Source organism: Macrotis lagotis, chromosome 1 (genome assembly GCF_037893015.1).
Source record: "Macrotis lagotis isolate mMagLag1 chromosome 1, bilby.v1.9.chrom.fasta, whole genome shotgun sequence".
NCBI lineage: Eukaryota > Metazoa > Chordata > Mammalia > Peramelemorphia > Peramelidae > Macrotis > Macrotis lagotis.
In genome coordinates, this window is record NC_133658.1 from 486,325,313 (window position 1) to 486,339,239 (window position 13,927).

The window sequence follows — 13,927 nt, forward strand, 5'->3', positions numbered from 1 at the left end:
GGATGAGGATAAAGAAGTAAACATTGTGCATAAAAACCATATTAATTTTTCCTTGAACAGAAAACCTCCCAACAAACTGCAAATAATGAGCAACTATAATTCTAAATAGAGGATTAATACTTTTGCCTACAGGATAAAGGTAAAATAGAAGAAAAGTTGTGGGATTTGGTGTCAAGAGGATCTGGATTCAAATCCTTAAATTGCCAGTTATTAAAGCTGTTAAGCCTTGGAAAAGTCATTTAACCTAACCAGTTGAAGCAAGTTTATTGGTGTCATTTTCCTAAAAGTATGTGCTCACATCATGCCTTGTGTCACATTTTGGCAATTCTCACAATATTTCAAAGTCATTATTATTATATCTGTCACAGTGATTTGAGATCAGTGATCTTTGACATTACTATTGCAATTGTTTTGGGGTACCATGAACCCTGCTCATATCAGACAATGAGTTAATCTATAAATGTCTGTGTTTTGACTGCTCCACTACCAGTCCATTCATATTCTCTCTCTCTCTCTCTCTCTCTCTCTCTCTCTCTCTCTCTCTCTCTCTCCTCTCTCTCCCCATCTCCTCTAACCTCCCTATTCTATAAGACACAAGAATATTGAAATTAGATTAATAAATAACCATACAATGGTCTCTTAGTTGTCTGATTAAGAATCAGTCGATGTGGCAAACCTCACTGCTGTCTTATTTTAAGAAGTTGCCATAGCCATCCCAATCTTTAGCAGCAGCCATCAACATTGAGGCAAGACTCCCCACCAGCAAAAAGATTATGATTTGCTGAAGGTTTAGAGGATAATTAGCATTTTAGCAATAAAGTACTTTTTAAACAAAGTTTTACATTCTTTTAGATATAATACTAATACACATTTAATAAACTACATTATAATGTAAACACAATTTTTATTTTTACTGGGAAACAAAAAAAAAAGACTCAATTTATTTCAGTGATCTGAAACCAAATCTGCTATATCACCAAGGTAAAGCCTATACCTGTTTAATGAAGATAAATCAGGTGTAGCCTATTACCCAATCATAAAACCATAGATTTATTGTCGGCAGAAAGGTGGTTTTTTTTTTATCCTGATCATTCCATTTCTATATCCAATGGAAAGAAAATATCATCAAAACCTTAGTTAAAAACTTCTGCTGAGAAAGCAAAGATCAAAGTCATCTTTGACCATAGGTCTCATCTAAAAAGTTCATGGATTATATGTCTCCTATCCCCAGCCCACCCTCAGCAAACTAGAACTATGAAATTGGGGATGCTGGACCAATGGAAAGAAAAGCTTCCTTACTCTGCTACTTCATAAAACCTGTATATACAGGGAAATTTTTCAGGAAAAGACTAAGCTAATTTCATGGGCTCACGAGTCATATGTGGAAAAAAAAAAGATTACAGAGAGGAAGTCAGTATCTCACTAGCTTAACCAATGGTATCATGGGAAATATCCACTAACATACAGTTTCAATGAAATGGCACTTCTAGAAGACTTTGTTAGAATATTATGCCAGCAGTGACAAGGCAGTCAACTCCAGAAGGTGCTGGAACAAATATACTCTGCTCACATGTTTCTGGACTGAAGTCATGACAGAGTAATCTTTTTTTTTTTTTTAGGTTTTTGCAAGGCAAATGGGGTTAAGTGGCTTGCCCAAGGCCACACAGCTAGGTAATTATTAAGTGTCTGAGACCGGATTTGAACCCAGGTACTCCTGATGCCAAGGCCGGTGCTTTATCCACTGCACCACCTAGCCGCCCCTATGACAGAGTAATCTACTAAACATGGGGAAATAAACAATGGAGATGACAATCTCTGTTAGACGAAGCTGGGGCACGGATTCATAGGCTGTAACAGAAGCGCCAGTGCATGTCCAATGCTTCATGACCCCATTTGGGGGATTTCTTGACAGATATCCTGGAGTGATGCGCTATTTCCTCCTCCAGCTCCTCCAAACTCCAAGCTGGAGTTACTGATCCAGTTACTAAATCCACAGTTACTAAATATCTGATGCCAGATTTGAACTCAGGAAGATGAATCTTCCTGTCTTCAGGTCCAGCACTCTACCCAACTAAGCCACCTAGCTGTCACCTTCCAACCTATAAGAAGATCATTAATTAGAAATGAAGAGCAAGCCTGTGAGGGTGCCAGGTTTGTGTTCTTAAAATCTAACAATTAAATTTAGAAACAAGTTTTACAAGCCATCAAAAGTTGTTGTTTGCTCTTTAGTCATTTTTTAGTTGTATCTGACTCTGTGATCCCATATGGGTTTTCTTGACAATGATACTAGAGTGTTTTTCTATTTCCTTGGCTATTTTACAAATGAGGAAACTAAGGCAAATAGGATTCAGTGATTTGCAGCAGGATCTGATACATTTGAGCTAGTAGATGTGGGTTATGATAAACCTAACACCACAGAACCCTGACCCTGACAAAGAGAAAATATAACACCACTAGAAACCTTGATAGCTCCAAGAGAATTTATATTAATAAATCAAAAGAGATAAAAGTCAATAAAAATCACACCTACCTCCTTAAGAAGTCTGTAAGAAAGCAACAAAAAAGCTAAGATGTTGATTGGGAAGAAAAAGGAATCCCATGGTCTAGGAAGTATAATGTGGAAGACCTCTGGGTCTCAGTTTCGTTATCTGCAAAATGATGGGATGGGTCTAGCTTTCTTAGGTTCTGTTTTTTAAATCAAGCACCTACTTTGTGCCAGTCACTATTAAACACTTTATAAATATCATTATTGCCATAGGACTGCTAGGTGGAGCAGAAGAGAGAATGAGGAGCTTGGAATTTGGATGACCTGAGTTCAAATCCAAACTCAGACATCATCTAGTTGCATGATCCTGGGAAGTAAACTAACCTCTGCCTGTCTGTTTCTAGAAATGTTCTGTTGACCAAATGTTAGTGTTGACCAAGTGTTAGTGTTATAAGAATATTATTAGATACTACTATCACCTTCACTTTACAGATGAGGCAGACAGAAGTTAGTTAAGTGACTTGCCCAGGGTCACAGAGTTAAGAAGTATCTGAGGTCAAATTTGAACCCAGGTCTTCCTGACTCCAGGGCCAGCTCTCTATCCACTCATGACCTTCCCTGCCTCACAGTTATGAATTTCTTAGACTCACATACGAGAAGAGTGAGCACTTCCAATAGGGAAAAGTACATATTAGTCTTATAAGGAACTATGTACCTAACACCATTAGAAAGCAAAAGGCAAAATGTATAGTTTCTCATTAGGGTTCTGTTTAGGAGGTAGTAAATACAACAGTTAATGATATTATTACTATTGTAGTTAATTATATTACAGCTCTTAATACTTCTTATATTAACATTCTAGCTCAGGAACTTACTATGTAACTTTGGACAAGTCACTTAATTTTAATAAGACAGGAGTCATAGCACATTAGATATGATGCTGGATTTGAAATCAGGAAGTCTTCCTTTGAAATTCTGTCTTTAACACTCATGTGATTATGGGAATGTCATTTAATTTCTCTAAGGCTTAGGTAACTTTCTAAGTTATGAATTTGCATGCTGATAAAATAGTACTCTCTGACATTCATACTCTTCAAAGCATCTTATTATCTTATTCAATCCTCACAATAACCCCATGAGCCAGGTATCATCACCCCTGTTAGAGATGAGGAAGTTCATGTGGTTGAAGGCCATACTCCTCAGCAAGAACAGACTAGAATATAGTCTGTGACCATCACCCAGGGAATATAGAGAAAAGAGTACTAAAGAGCATCAGTCTTGGAGAAGGAAATCTTTAGATTCTCAGAAGTGGCATCCAGAGTCCTCAGGTATCATTTCTGCTCAGTTAGAATTAAAAGCAGAAGGTTGTATTTTGGGCAAGAACATGGGAAGGCTGCTCCTGTTACAGGACCACCCACCCGTATAGTCTAGTTGGGTAAAAGAGAGACATCAGATGACAGGAGAGAAGGCATTTGGTTCCAAGGTATACAAAGCACCCTCATAACTATGACATGAAATTCACACCTGCTTCAGCTTCATTTTCTACAGAAATATCTCAACCACAGCAAATTCTCTTAAGAGAATTCTGAGGTGATGGAGATACTAAATTTGTGCTAACTGTACACACTCTAAAAATAACATTTAAAAAATACCAACCCAAGCTGAATTCTAATATGGGCTCATCTGGATCCTGGATGTTTCCTAGACAGGAAAAGAAATGATAGAACATAATCAGTCTGCAAGAAAACAGGCAGGTTAATTGACAGCTGGTAGAGCTACAAGTTTTTGAAAACAATGTGGAATTATGCCAATGGAAATTACAAAACTGTTCACACCCTCTAGAGCACTCTGACTCCCTGGATTTATGCAGCAAAACACTTAACTGGAAGAAAGTATCAATAATAGCACTATTACTATCTGTAATTACAAAAAAGGTAGAAACAAATCAATCATTTGAATGAATATAAATAAGGAAATCATAAGACCTGCATGAAATGAAAAATAATTCTTAAAGCAGAACCAAAAGAATAATACAAATACTGACAACTATTTAAATGTAGACAACTTTAAATTGCAATAAATTAAAAGCACTGGAAAATATTGATATTAACTTATAAAATATATGCCCATTCTTTTACCCATTAATACAAATTAATATATTCATAGTCTGAATCATTCTTTTAAGCTACTTTGCTTCTTTTCAGGATATATGTACAATTGTGAATGTGGTGGGGTTTTGTATTAGGTAAAAGAAAATGCATCATTAAATTAATTTTAAAAGATTTTTTAAAATAATTGGATTGGCAAGAGATGGGAATATTACTAAATTGTTGGTATAGGTGTAAACTGGTTGAACTAGGTGGGAAAACAATTTAGAATAATGTGAAATGTGACTATGGGTGTAGAACACTGAATATAATCTCAAAATCTGTGTACGTCTGAGTGTGAGTATGTGTGTGAGTGTGAGTGTGTGTGTGTGTGTGTGTGTGTATGCACATGCTGCAATAGATAATTTCATATACCATTTGAGTAATAGCATCATAGGTGACTACTTTAGCCGTAGGGGCAATCCAAAGGGCTATGTTCCAAGAGCCATCTTCATTTTCTTTCCCTTTCAACTGAACTTGGTGTTTGTGTCTGCCTCAGGGTTAGTTCATCTCAATGTAACAGGGGTGATGCAGGACTTACCTGCCAGAGACAGTCCCAGCATGTCAGAGGTAACATCAATAGTGGAGGCCCGCTGCATTGAACGGGACTTGGAGCCATGGCGTGGGCTGTGTTCTCTTGCTGTCATGATGTCATGGGCAATGGTATACTTCTCCCTGCTGGGTCTGACCACGACTATTTCCAGGAATGTCCTATCGCTGAGCCCTATTCACCTGGCATGGCAGCAGCCCTGAATAAGAAAGAACAAACAATATACATTAGAAGACTGAAGTCAGATTAACAAGCATGATACCATCCTGAACATAGCTTCCAAGGCAATTCTTTATTTTATTTTTTTTACTTTTGCAAGGCCAATGGTGTTAAGTGGCTTGCTCAAGGCCACACAGCTAGGTAATTACTAAGTGTTTGAGGCTGGATTTGGAGTCAGGTCCTCCTGACTCCAGGATCGATGCCCTATCCACTTTGCCAACCTAGTTGCCCCATGGCAATTTTTTTATGTCCATATGATTCTCCTACTCAACCATCTCCAGTGGCCTCTAGGATCAAATATAAATTCTTCTGTCTAGCTTCTACAATCTTCTACAACCTGGTCCCAATCTCACTGTATGCTATTCTACCTCCCACATTCTGCAACAGCACCAATTTAGCCTTCTGCCTGATCCATGAACATGCCTTCTCCAAGGTCCGTGCCTCTGTACATTTCTGGAATTCTTTAGTGACCCCTTGAAGAGTCCCTTTCTTCCTCTAAGAGTCAGCCCAGGCATCATCTTCTGGATGAAAACTTTCCTAATTCCCCCAGATGGTAGTGTTTATCTTCTCAAGCTAATTGCTATTTAACTATTTTGTTTATATTTATATTGTCTATATTTTTTTAACATGTACTTGTCTTCCCCATTAAAATGGAAGTTCATTGTGAGTGGGGATTACATTATTCTTTGTACTTGTAATACCAGTAAACTAGAAAGGCACCTGGCACATAAATAGGTACTGATTAAAGACTTGCTGATTGATTTCTTGACTTCCACTACATTTTTAAAAAAGAAATTTCTTCCATACATCCCAACAACAGAGCTGATAGTGTTTGAATACAAACTGAAGCATGCTTTTTTTTTTGAATTTTCACTTTGTTTTTCTTAACGTTTCTCTTTGTGTGTGTGTGTGTGTGTGTGTGTGTGTAGGGGGAGCATGTTTAATTTTACAACATGGCTATTGTAGTAATGCTAAAAATAAGAAATCTCTTTTTTAGTTATGAATATAATGATCATCAATAAACAGTTCCAATATATAAATATTAAAGCTTTTAGATGAAACTGTCAACTTCTCTATGTTCATTTTGTTTTCTAAGTAAATAAATGTTAACTAAACTACCTTTGATCATGTCCTTTTACTACATTCCAAATCAATCAATAATAAAATACCGTCTTCACAAAGCTGAGAAGGGTTACCACATACACTTGTGGACATTCTCTTCTCTTTCCCTAAAAACAAAGGTTATTGCTAAAATGAATGATATTCTTCTCTAGAAAAAAGAGATGTAGAGTATAACTTATTTTAGAATGTTTTTCTTTTCTAAAAAAGATGCCCAAACTTGTATAAAATACAAAAATCTTTAAAAACTCCAAATAATTAAACATAGTATGTCTTAAGATCCAAAAGGCACATTAAAGCAACACAACTAAATTTATTATCTGCAGTTATCTCTTTCACATCACGACTTTCCCCATTATGGTTTCAATATACTGAGTTTGAGCACAAGAAATTAAATGGGAATTTTGGGGGAGTTTGGTGAAAGCTGCAAATGACATGCAAAGATCAACAGATGACAGAGAAAGTTTAGAAACTCAGAAATGTATAAAATATATGTACAGTATTATATAACATCTACAAATTTTATCTTTTAATATCTTAATAATTTACACGTCTCTGGTATGAAGGGTCAAAAAATTTTCAAAATCATGGGGGCTTCCACACAATGTGGAAAGAATAACTATTACATACCAAGGGAATAATTTTCATAAGGCCCACAGCATTTTGGGCTGGATGGGACTTAGGGATAATATAATCAAATCCTTTCATTTTTATAAATGAAGAAACTGAGTAGTAAAGGGAATAAGTAGTTTACCCAATGACAACTAGTAAATATTAGAACTGGAATTTGAACCCAGGTCTTCTGAATATAAAATCCCTGCTTCCTTAAATTGGTAAATTGTCCTGAAGACTACATCTACATGCATGTGTTTGCATAAACATATTCACAGAGAGTTGGGAGTGGACAAAATAATATACTTAGAAGTTAAATTTTGCCTCAGATTCTTACAATCCTGGACAAATCATCTAATCCTCAGATGCTTCAAGCAACTCTCTAACCTGGGACAGGGTGGGATCTGCATTGGTGCATGAAATTCTCTACATTGATTAAATCATAAATCAAAGATTCTCTCTCTCTCTCTCTCTCTCTCTCTCTCTCTCTCTCTCTCTCTCTCTCCCTCCCTCCCTCCCTCCCTATCTCTCACACACACTGTCTTTCTTGACATAGATATAATAACTTTATGTTTAGGTAAAGCTATAAATAGATAGTTGATTTCTAATTTTCTTTTGTTTTCTACTTTGTTTTGCAAAGTTATTCTAAAACAACAACTGTTCTTGAGTCGTTAGCTTTCTTTTTATAAAGTAAGTAGGTATTGGTCTATTCCCAGGACCAATTCTGGCCTCACACTGGGTCATACAATGAATAAGGAAGCTTCCAGGCAGAAGGCCACAGCAGACCAAATCAGGAAAAACTAGTATTGGCAGTAATTCACATACATTTAGTTCATATCTTTTTAATCTCTTCTTTAAAACAAGAAGAGAGTCTGACAGATTCCCCATCAAAACCTCGAACTTCTAGTATTTTAAAACAATAGTTTTAGAACTGATAAGTGGACAAAAAACCTTTTTTTAACTCGTCTTTTTTTCCCCCAGAAGTCAGAAGCAGGCTCCTATACTCCATACTCCTAAACCCTAGTCCCCAGGCAGATCTACTGTTCCTCTCCTCCCCAGGTCCATTCTAATCTTGTTTCCATTTATTCTAGTCCACTATTCTAGCTCTTTCCACTAGGGCCATAAGAATCTCTACTATAACACCGACAAACTCATTGCCCTCCACCCCCTTTAAATTTTTCCAACAGCAGGTCTGATAATACTTTAACTAGAACTTAAGTTTGTGCCTGTCAGCCACCTTTTGGAATGACCACTTGTTAGATCTCACTGGCTCGTAGAAGTATATGTAACTCCACCACGTGAACTCTGAAATTCAGCTCTCAGAGCACAACTTCTATCCTTCCACCTGTCAGGTTCTCAAGCTCATGCCAACACCTTCTCTTACCTTCACCACAGCTTCTGATTCATTAGTTCAACCATATTCTCCTAGTCTATCTCTCCCATTCCAGTTCCTCTATAACTCTGGTTGGCTACTTTTAAATACTCAACCATGATCTTCTACAAGTTAAGCTTTGCTAATTCTTATCCCTAAACTTCATAATTTAATTACTTTGCATGTATTTCAGAGCTTTTGTTTACTACTGGTGAGAATTATAAAATTAAATTGATGTTACCTACTGTAAATTATGGCATATAAGTTCGAATGAGCCCATAATGCTACTAGCACGATTTCTACTCTCATCTTATTGACGCCCAAATTTATTATCTATTAAAACAATCCAAACTTTTCTGCTCTCCTTCAACTCCCAATCACAGGCCCCATACTTAAAAGTAGATGACATAGTACCCTTTATTTTAATGAGAAAGTTGAGATTTTGTGGCAGGAGTTTCCTCAACTTCCTTCCTCTACTCTTCTATCATTCCCCACCTTTTTCCTCCTTCCCTCTATTCTTGGCAAAGGTACCAGGCCTCTTTGCTCAGATTAATTAATCCCTCAGAGTTCCACCCATTTGTCTTAACTTTAATCCAAAATTTACCCACTTTCTCATGCATCTAAAATTTTCCCTCTTCCAAAGCTTCTTTTTAAATACTTGAAAGTTTGAATATTTTCAGATCTCCCTGAAATCATAACTTGATATGTCTAACCTATTCAGCTATTTGCCTGTATTCTTCTATCCCTTCACTGACAGGCTTCTTCAATAAAGCTGTCTACACTCAATACTACCACTTCTTTATCACCCAATCTTTCTTTAGCCCTCAGTTGAAATTTCTACACTCTCTACACTACTGAAAATACTGTCAGAAGTTTATAGTGAAAAATCAAATGACCTCTTTAGTCCCAGAATAGACTCTGTAGTATTAACTACTCACTTTCTTCTAAATGATAGTCACTCCACTATCTGAAAGCATACTCCTTTTTCTATGACTATATCTCTTATCTGTTCTTTCAGTCTCCTCATCTTTTTCTGAAATCCTTAAAATGGTCATAATCTTACCCCAATATGCACAAATATATTTATGGCAGCTCTTTTTCTAAAGGTAAGGATGTGAGAACTAAAGGAGTGCCCATCTATCAGGTTAACTGGGAGGACAATTACAATGCTATATAAGTAATAATTTCAGAGAAACCTAGAAAGTTTCAAATGAACTGATGCAAAGTGAAGTGAGCAAAACCAGAAGAATGATTTATACTATAACAACACTGTAAAGACAAATCACTAGGAAAGACGTAAGAATTTTGATTAATACATTGACCAATTATGATTCTAGGATACCAACAATAATGTGCCTCCTGATAGAGAGTGAACATATGACTAGCAAGATATAGCAGGAAGGAAGATGGTGGAGAGAAGACAAGCACAGTTCTAAAGAATCCTGATCTCTCCCCATCTATCATATGAAACAAACCTCTTAAAAGACATCCAACCCACAAAACACAGAAAGAAAAGTCAGGACAAAGAACATCTACCTTAGGATTTGTCCCCCCCCCCCCCCCCCCAGCAGCACTGGACAAATTCGGGTGGGTGAGTCTGGGCTCAGAGGGAGGATCAGCCCCATCAAGCAGATTAGCAGCTGAATTGGAGCCTGGCGGCCGGAGAGCCGGACCTGCTGGATCAGCAGTGGGGCTGGACCGTGGAGGCATGAGCCAACTAGGGAGCAGAGGCACTGGTGTTGGTGATGTCCCTCAGGAGCTTGCGGAAAGGGCTGGGGGGAGAGTTCTGGTGCAGGAGAGCTGCGGCCACCATCCCTAGGCTCCTCTGGTCTGAGGAACTCAGAGTCCACACCTTCATTGCTTCTGAGGCCTCTTCCTGGGGAAACAGTTGCAGACTACTTATGCCTCAGGCACAGGTGTATGAGCAGAAGAATCAGCCCAGTTGACAATCTCAGGAATGACCTCAGGCCAGGATAAAGCCCACCATTGATTGAAGGCAAAAGAATTCAATAGCTCCAACTCCTCCTTTCAAGCAAAGGGAGAAGGCCTCAACCAAGGTCACAGACACTCCAGAGAAAGCAACCAGCACCTCCTACTGGCCAGTTAGAGAAACTGCACTCAGTGAGTAAAGCGTTTATCAATCCCAAGCCCCGGGTAACCAGCCCCTCCCCAACTCAAGGTCCTACCGAAATGAAGAAGGGTAAGCAGAAATGTGGAGCCATAGAAAAATTCTTGGAAGGGAAAGACCCTAACTCAGAAAGACCTAGAACCTCTGAGGAGAATATGATCTGGTCTTCAGCACAGAAAGACTTCTGTGAAGAAATAAGGAAGGAGCTTAAAAATCAACTGCAAAAGACAATACCTTACAAAAAGAAAACAAATCCTTAGAAAGTACAATTGGACAAATACAAAAGGAGAATAAATCTCTCAGATCCACAATTGGACAAATACAAAATGAGAATAAATCTCTCACATCATCAATTGAACAAATACAAAATGAGAATAATTCTGTCAGATCCTCAATTGGGCAAATGAAAAAAAAATAATTTTCTCAAAACCTCAACTGGTCAAATGGAAAGCTCTTTCAAAAGTAGAATTGTCCAATTGGAAAAGGAGTTGTAAAAGGTTAATGAAGAAAATTCCTCCCCCCAAAAAAGAATGGATGCTGCAGAAACTAATGATTCCATGAGACAGCAACAGTCAGTTAAACAAAATAAAAAAAATAGAAAAATATAGAAGAAAATGTAAAATACCTCATCAACAAAACCACTGACCTTGAGAATAGATCAAGGAGGGGCAACCTGAGAATTATAGGACTTCCTGAAAACATTGAAGAGAAAAAAAGCCTGGACTTAATATTACAGGATCTAGTGATGGAAAACCGCCCTGATACCATGGAATCAGAGGGCAAAGTAGTTACTGAAAGAATACATGGATCCCCTCCAGAAAAGATCCTAAAATGAAAACACCAAGGAATGTTGTGGCCAAATTCCAGAACTATAAGATAAAAGAGAAAATCCTGCAAGCAGCCAGAAGGAAACAATTTAAATATCAAGGAGCCACAGTAAGGATCACGAAGGACCTGGCTGTATCAACATTAAGGGGTCGAAGGACCTGGAAGGAGATATTTCGAAGAGCAAGGGAGCTTGGAATGCAGCCAAGAATCTACTTTCCCGCAAAGTTGAGCCTTCTCTTCCAGGGAAAAAGATGGACATTTACCGAAATGGAAGAATTCCAAAAATTCCTGATGAAAAGGCCAGAGCTAAACAGAAAATTTATACATCAAACAGGAGGTTCAAGAGATACATGAAAAAGGTTAAAAAAAAGGGAGGGGTGGTAAAAGGAAAAAAAAACCCTGCTGTCCAGTAAGTTGAAAGTGGCTATGTCCCAGCATGGGGGAAAAGATTCTCATAAATCTTGAGAATTGTAACTCTAACAGAGAGAATATACCTAACCAGAAATAATGGAGATTCATGACCTATCCATGAGACTGCTATCTAAAGGGATGTAAACTGGCTTTAACCCCACTTGGGAGAAAGACTCTAATAACTCTCAAGAATTTTAATTCTATTAGATAGAATATACTGAACTAGAAGTGACAGACACTCAGAATTTTCTATGACTCAGATAGAATAATCTAAAAAACATTACCTCCTTAAAAAGGGGGACAGGAAAGAGACTGGAGGAGGGAGGGGGATTAAATGGGGTAAATCTCATTACACTAAGAGGTACCAAAAAATCTATGGTAATGGAGGGGAAGAAGGGAGTAGACAAAAAACACCTGAATCTTCTCTTCAGACTTGGCTTAAAGTCAACCTACACATATTCAGTTAACTTATAAAACATCTAACCTTTCAAGTATTAAAAGGGGAAAAGGGGAGTGGGGGGGAGGGGGAAATAACAAAAGGAAAGGAAGGGAAAAGGGAATAAGGGAAAGGGGAAAGAAAGGGGAGGGGGTGATATAGGAGGGCAAACACACTGAAGGGGGTGGTATTCAGAAACAAAATACTGGGGAATAAGGATAAAGGGGGTGAAGGGGGAAAATACAAACAGAGGGAAATAGCACGAAGGGCAATAAAGAATTAGAAATCATAACTTTGAATGTGAATGGGATGAACTTTCCCTTAAAATGTAAGCAAACAGCAGAGTGGATTTAAAACCAGAATCCTACAATATGCTGCTTACAAAAAATTCATTTGTAGAGAGATACATATAAGTAAAGGTAAAAGGTTGGAGCAAAATATACTTTGCTTCAGCTGAAGTAAAAAAAGTAGGGGTAGAAATCCTTATCTCAGACAAAGCAGCAGCAAAAATAGATAGTGTTAAAAGAGATAATGAAGGGAACTTTATCCTCCTAAAAGGTACCATAGACAATAAAGTTATTTCAATATTGAATATATAAGCACCCAGTGGGACAGCACCCAAATTCTTAGAGAAGCTGAAAGAACTACAGGAAGACACAGACAGCAAAACTCTACTAGTGGGAAACCTCAACCTCCTGCTCTCAGATCTAGATAAATGGAATTATAAAATAAACAAGAAAGAAGTTAGGGAGGTAAATAGATTGTTAGAAAAATTCGATATGGTAGACTTAAGGAGGAAACTGAACGGGTATAGAAAGGAATATACCTTTTTCTCTGCAGTACATGGAACTTATACAAAAACTGACCATGTACTAGGACATAAAATCCTAATGATCAATTGCAGAAAGGCAGAAATAGTGAATACATCTTTCTCAGATCACAATGCAATAAAAGTCATATGCAATATTGGGCCAGGGAGATACAGACCCAGAACCAATTGGAAACTTGAAAATGAGTGGACCAAAAAACAAATTATAGAAAGAATTAACCATTTTATCTTAGATAATGATAATAATGAAACAACATACCAAAACCTATGGGATTCATTCAAAGCGACTCTCAGGGGATATATTATAACTCTAAATGCTTACATGAATAAATTGGAGAAAGAGGAAATCAATGAACTAAACAAGCAACTAAAAAAATTGGAGAAAGAACAAATCAAAAATCTCCAATTAAATACCAAATTAGAAATTCTAAAAATTAAAGGAGAAATTGATAAAATCGAAAGCAAAAAAACTATTGAATTAATAAATAAAACCAAAAGTTGGCATTAGGAAAAAACCAATAAAATTGATAAACCTCTGGTTAATTTGATTAAAAAAAGAAAGAAGAAAACCAAATTGCTAGTATCATAAATGAAAAAGGTGAACTCACCACCAATGAGGAAGAAATTAAAGTAATAATTCGAAATTATTTTGCCCAACTCTATGCCAATAAATTTGATAATCTAAGTGAAATGGATGAATATTTACAAAAATATAAGTTGCCCAGGTTAAATGAAGAAGAGATTAAATACCTAAACAACCCTATCTCAGAAAAAGAAATTCAACAAACCAT

General features: G+C 37.1%; 1 protein-coding gene across 4 annotated transcripts in view; it reads right to left on the minus strand.

Annotated features, from left to right (window-relative positions):
* The window catches only part of INPP4A (inositol polyphosphate-4-phosphatase type I A), a 216,858-nt gene that overhangs the window by 79,707 nt on the left and 123,224 nt on the right, over positions 1 to 13,927 (minus strand). For all 4 annotated transcript variants that reach the window (XM_074213740.1, XM_074213739.1, XM_074213737.1 and 1 more), the window contains exons 4-5: positions 5,174 to 5,381; positions 4,142 to 4,186 (exon numbers count right to left, since the gene is read on the minus strand). In XM_074213740.1, coding sequence (XP_074069841.1) covers positions 4,142 to 4,186; positions 5,174 to 5,279 — 151 coding nt within the window. In that variant the 5' untranslated portion in view covers positions 5,280 to 5,381. The remainder of the gene's footprint in view (positions 1 to 4,141; positions 4,187 to 5,173; positions 5,382 to 13,927) is intronic.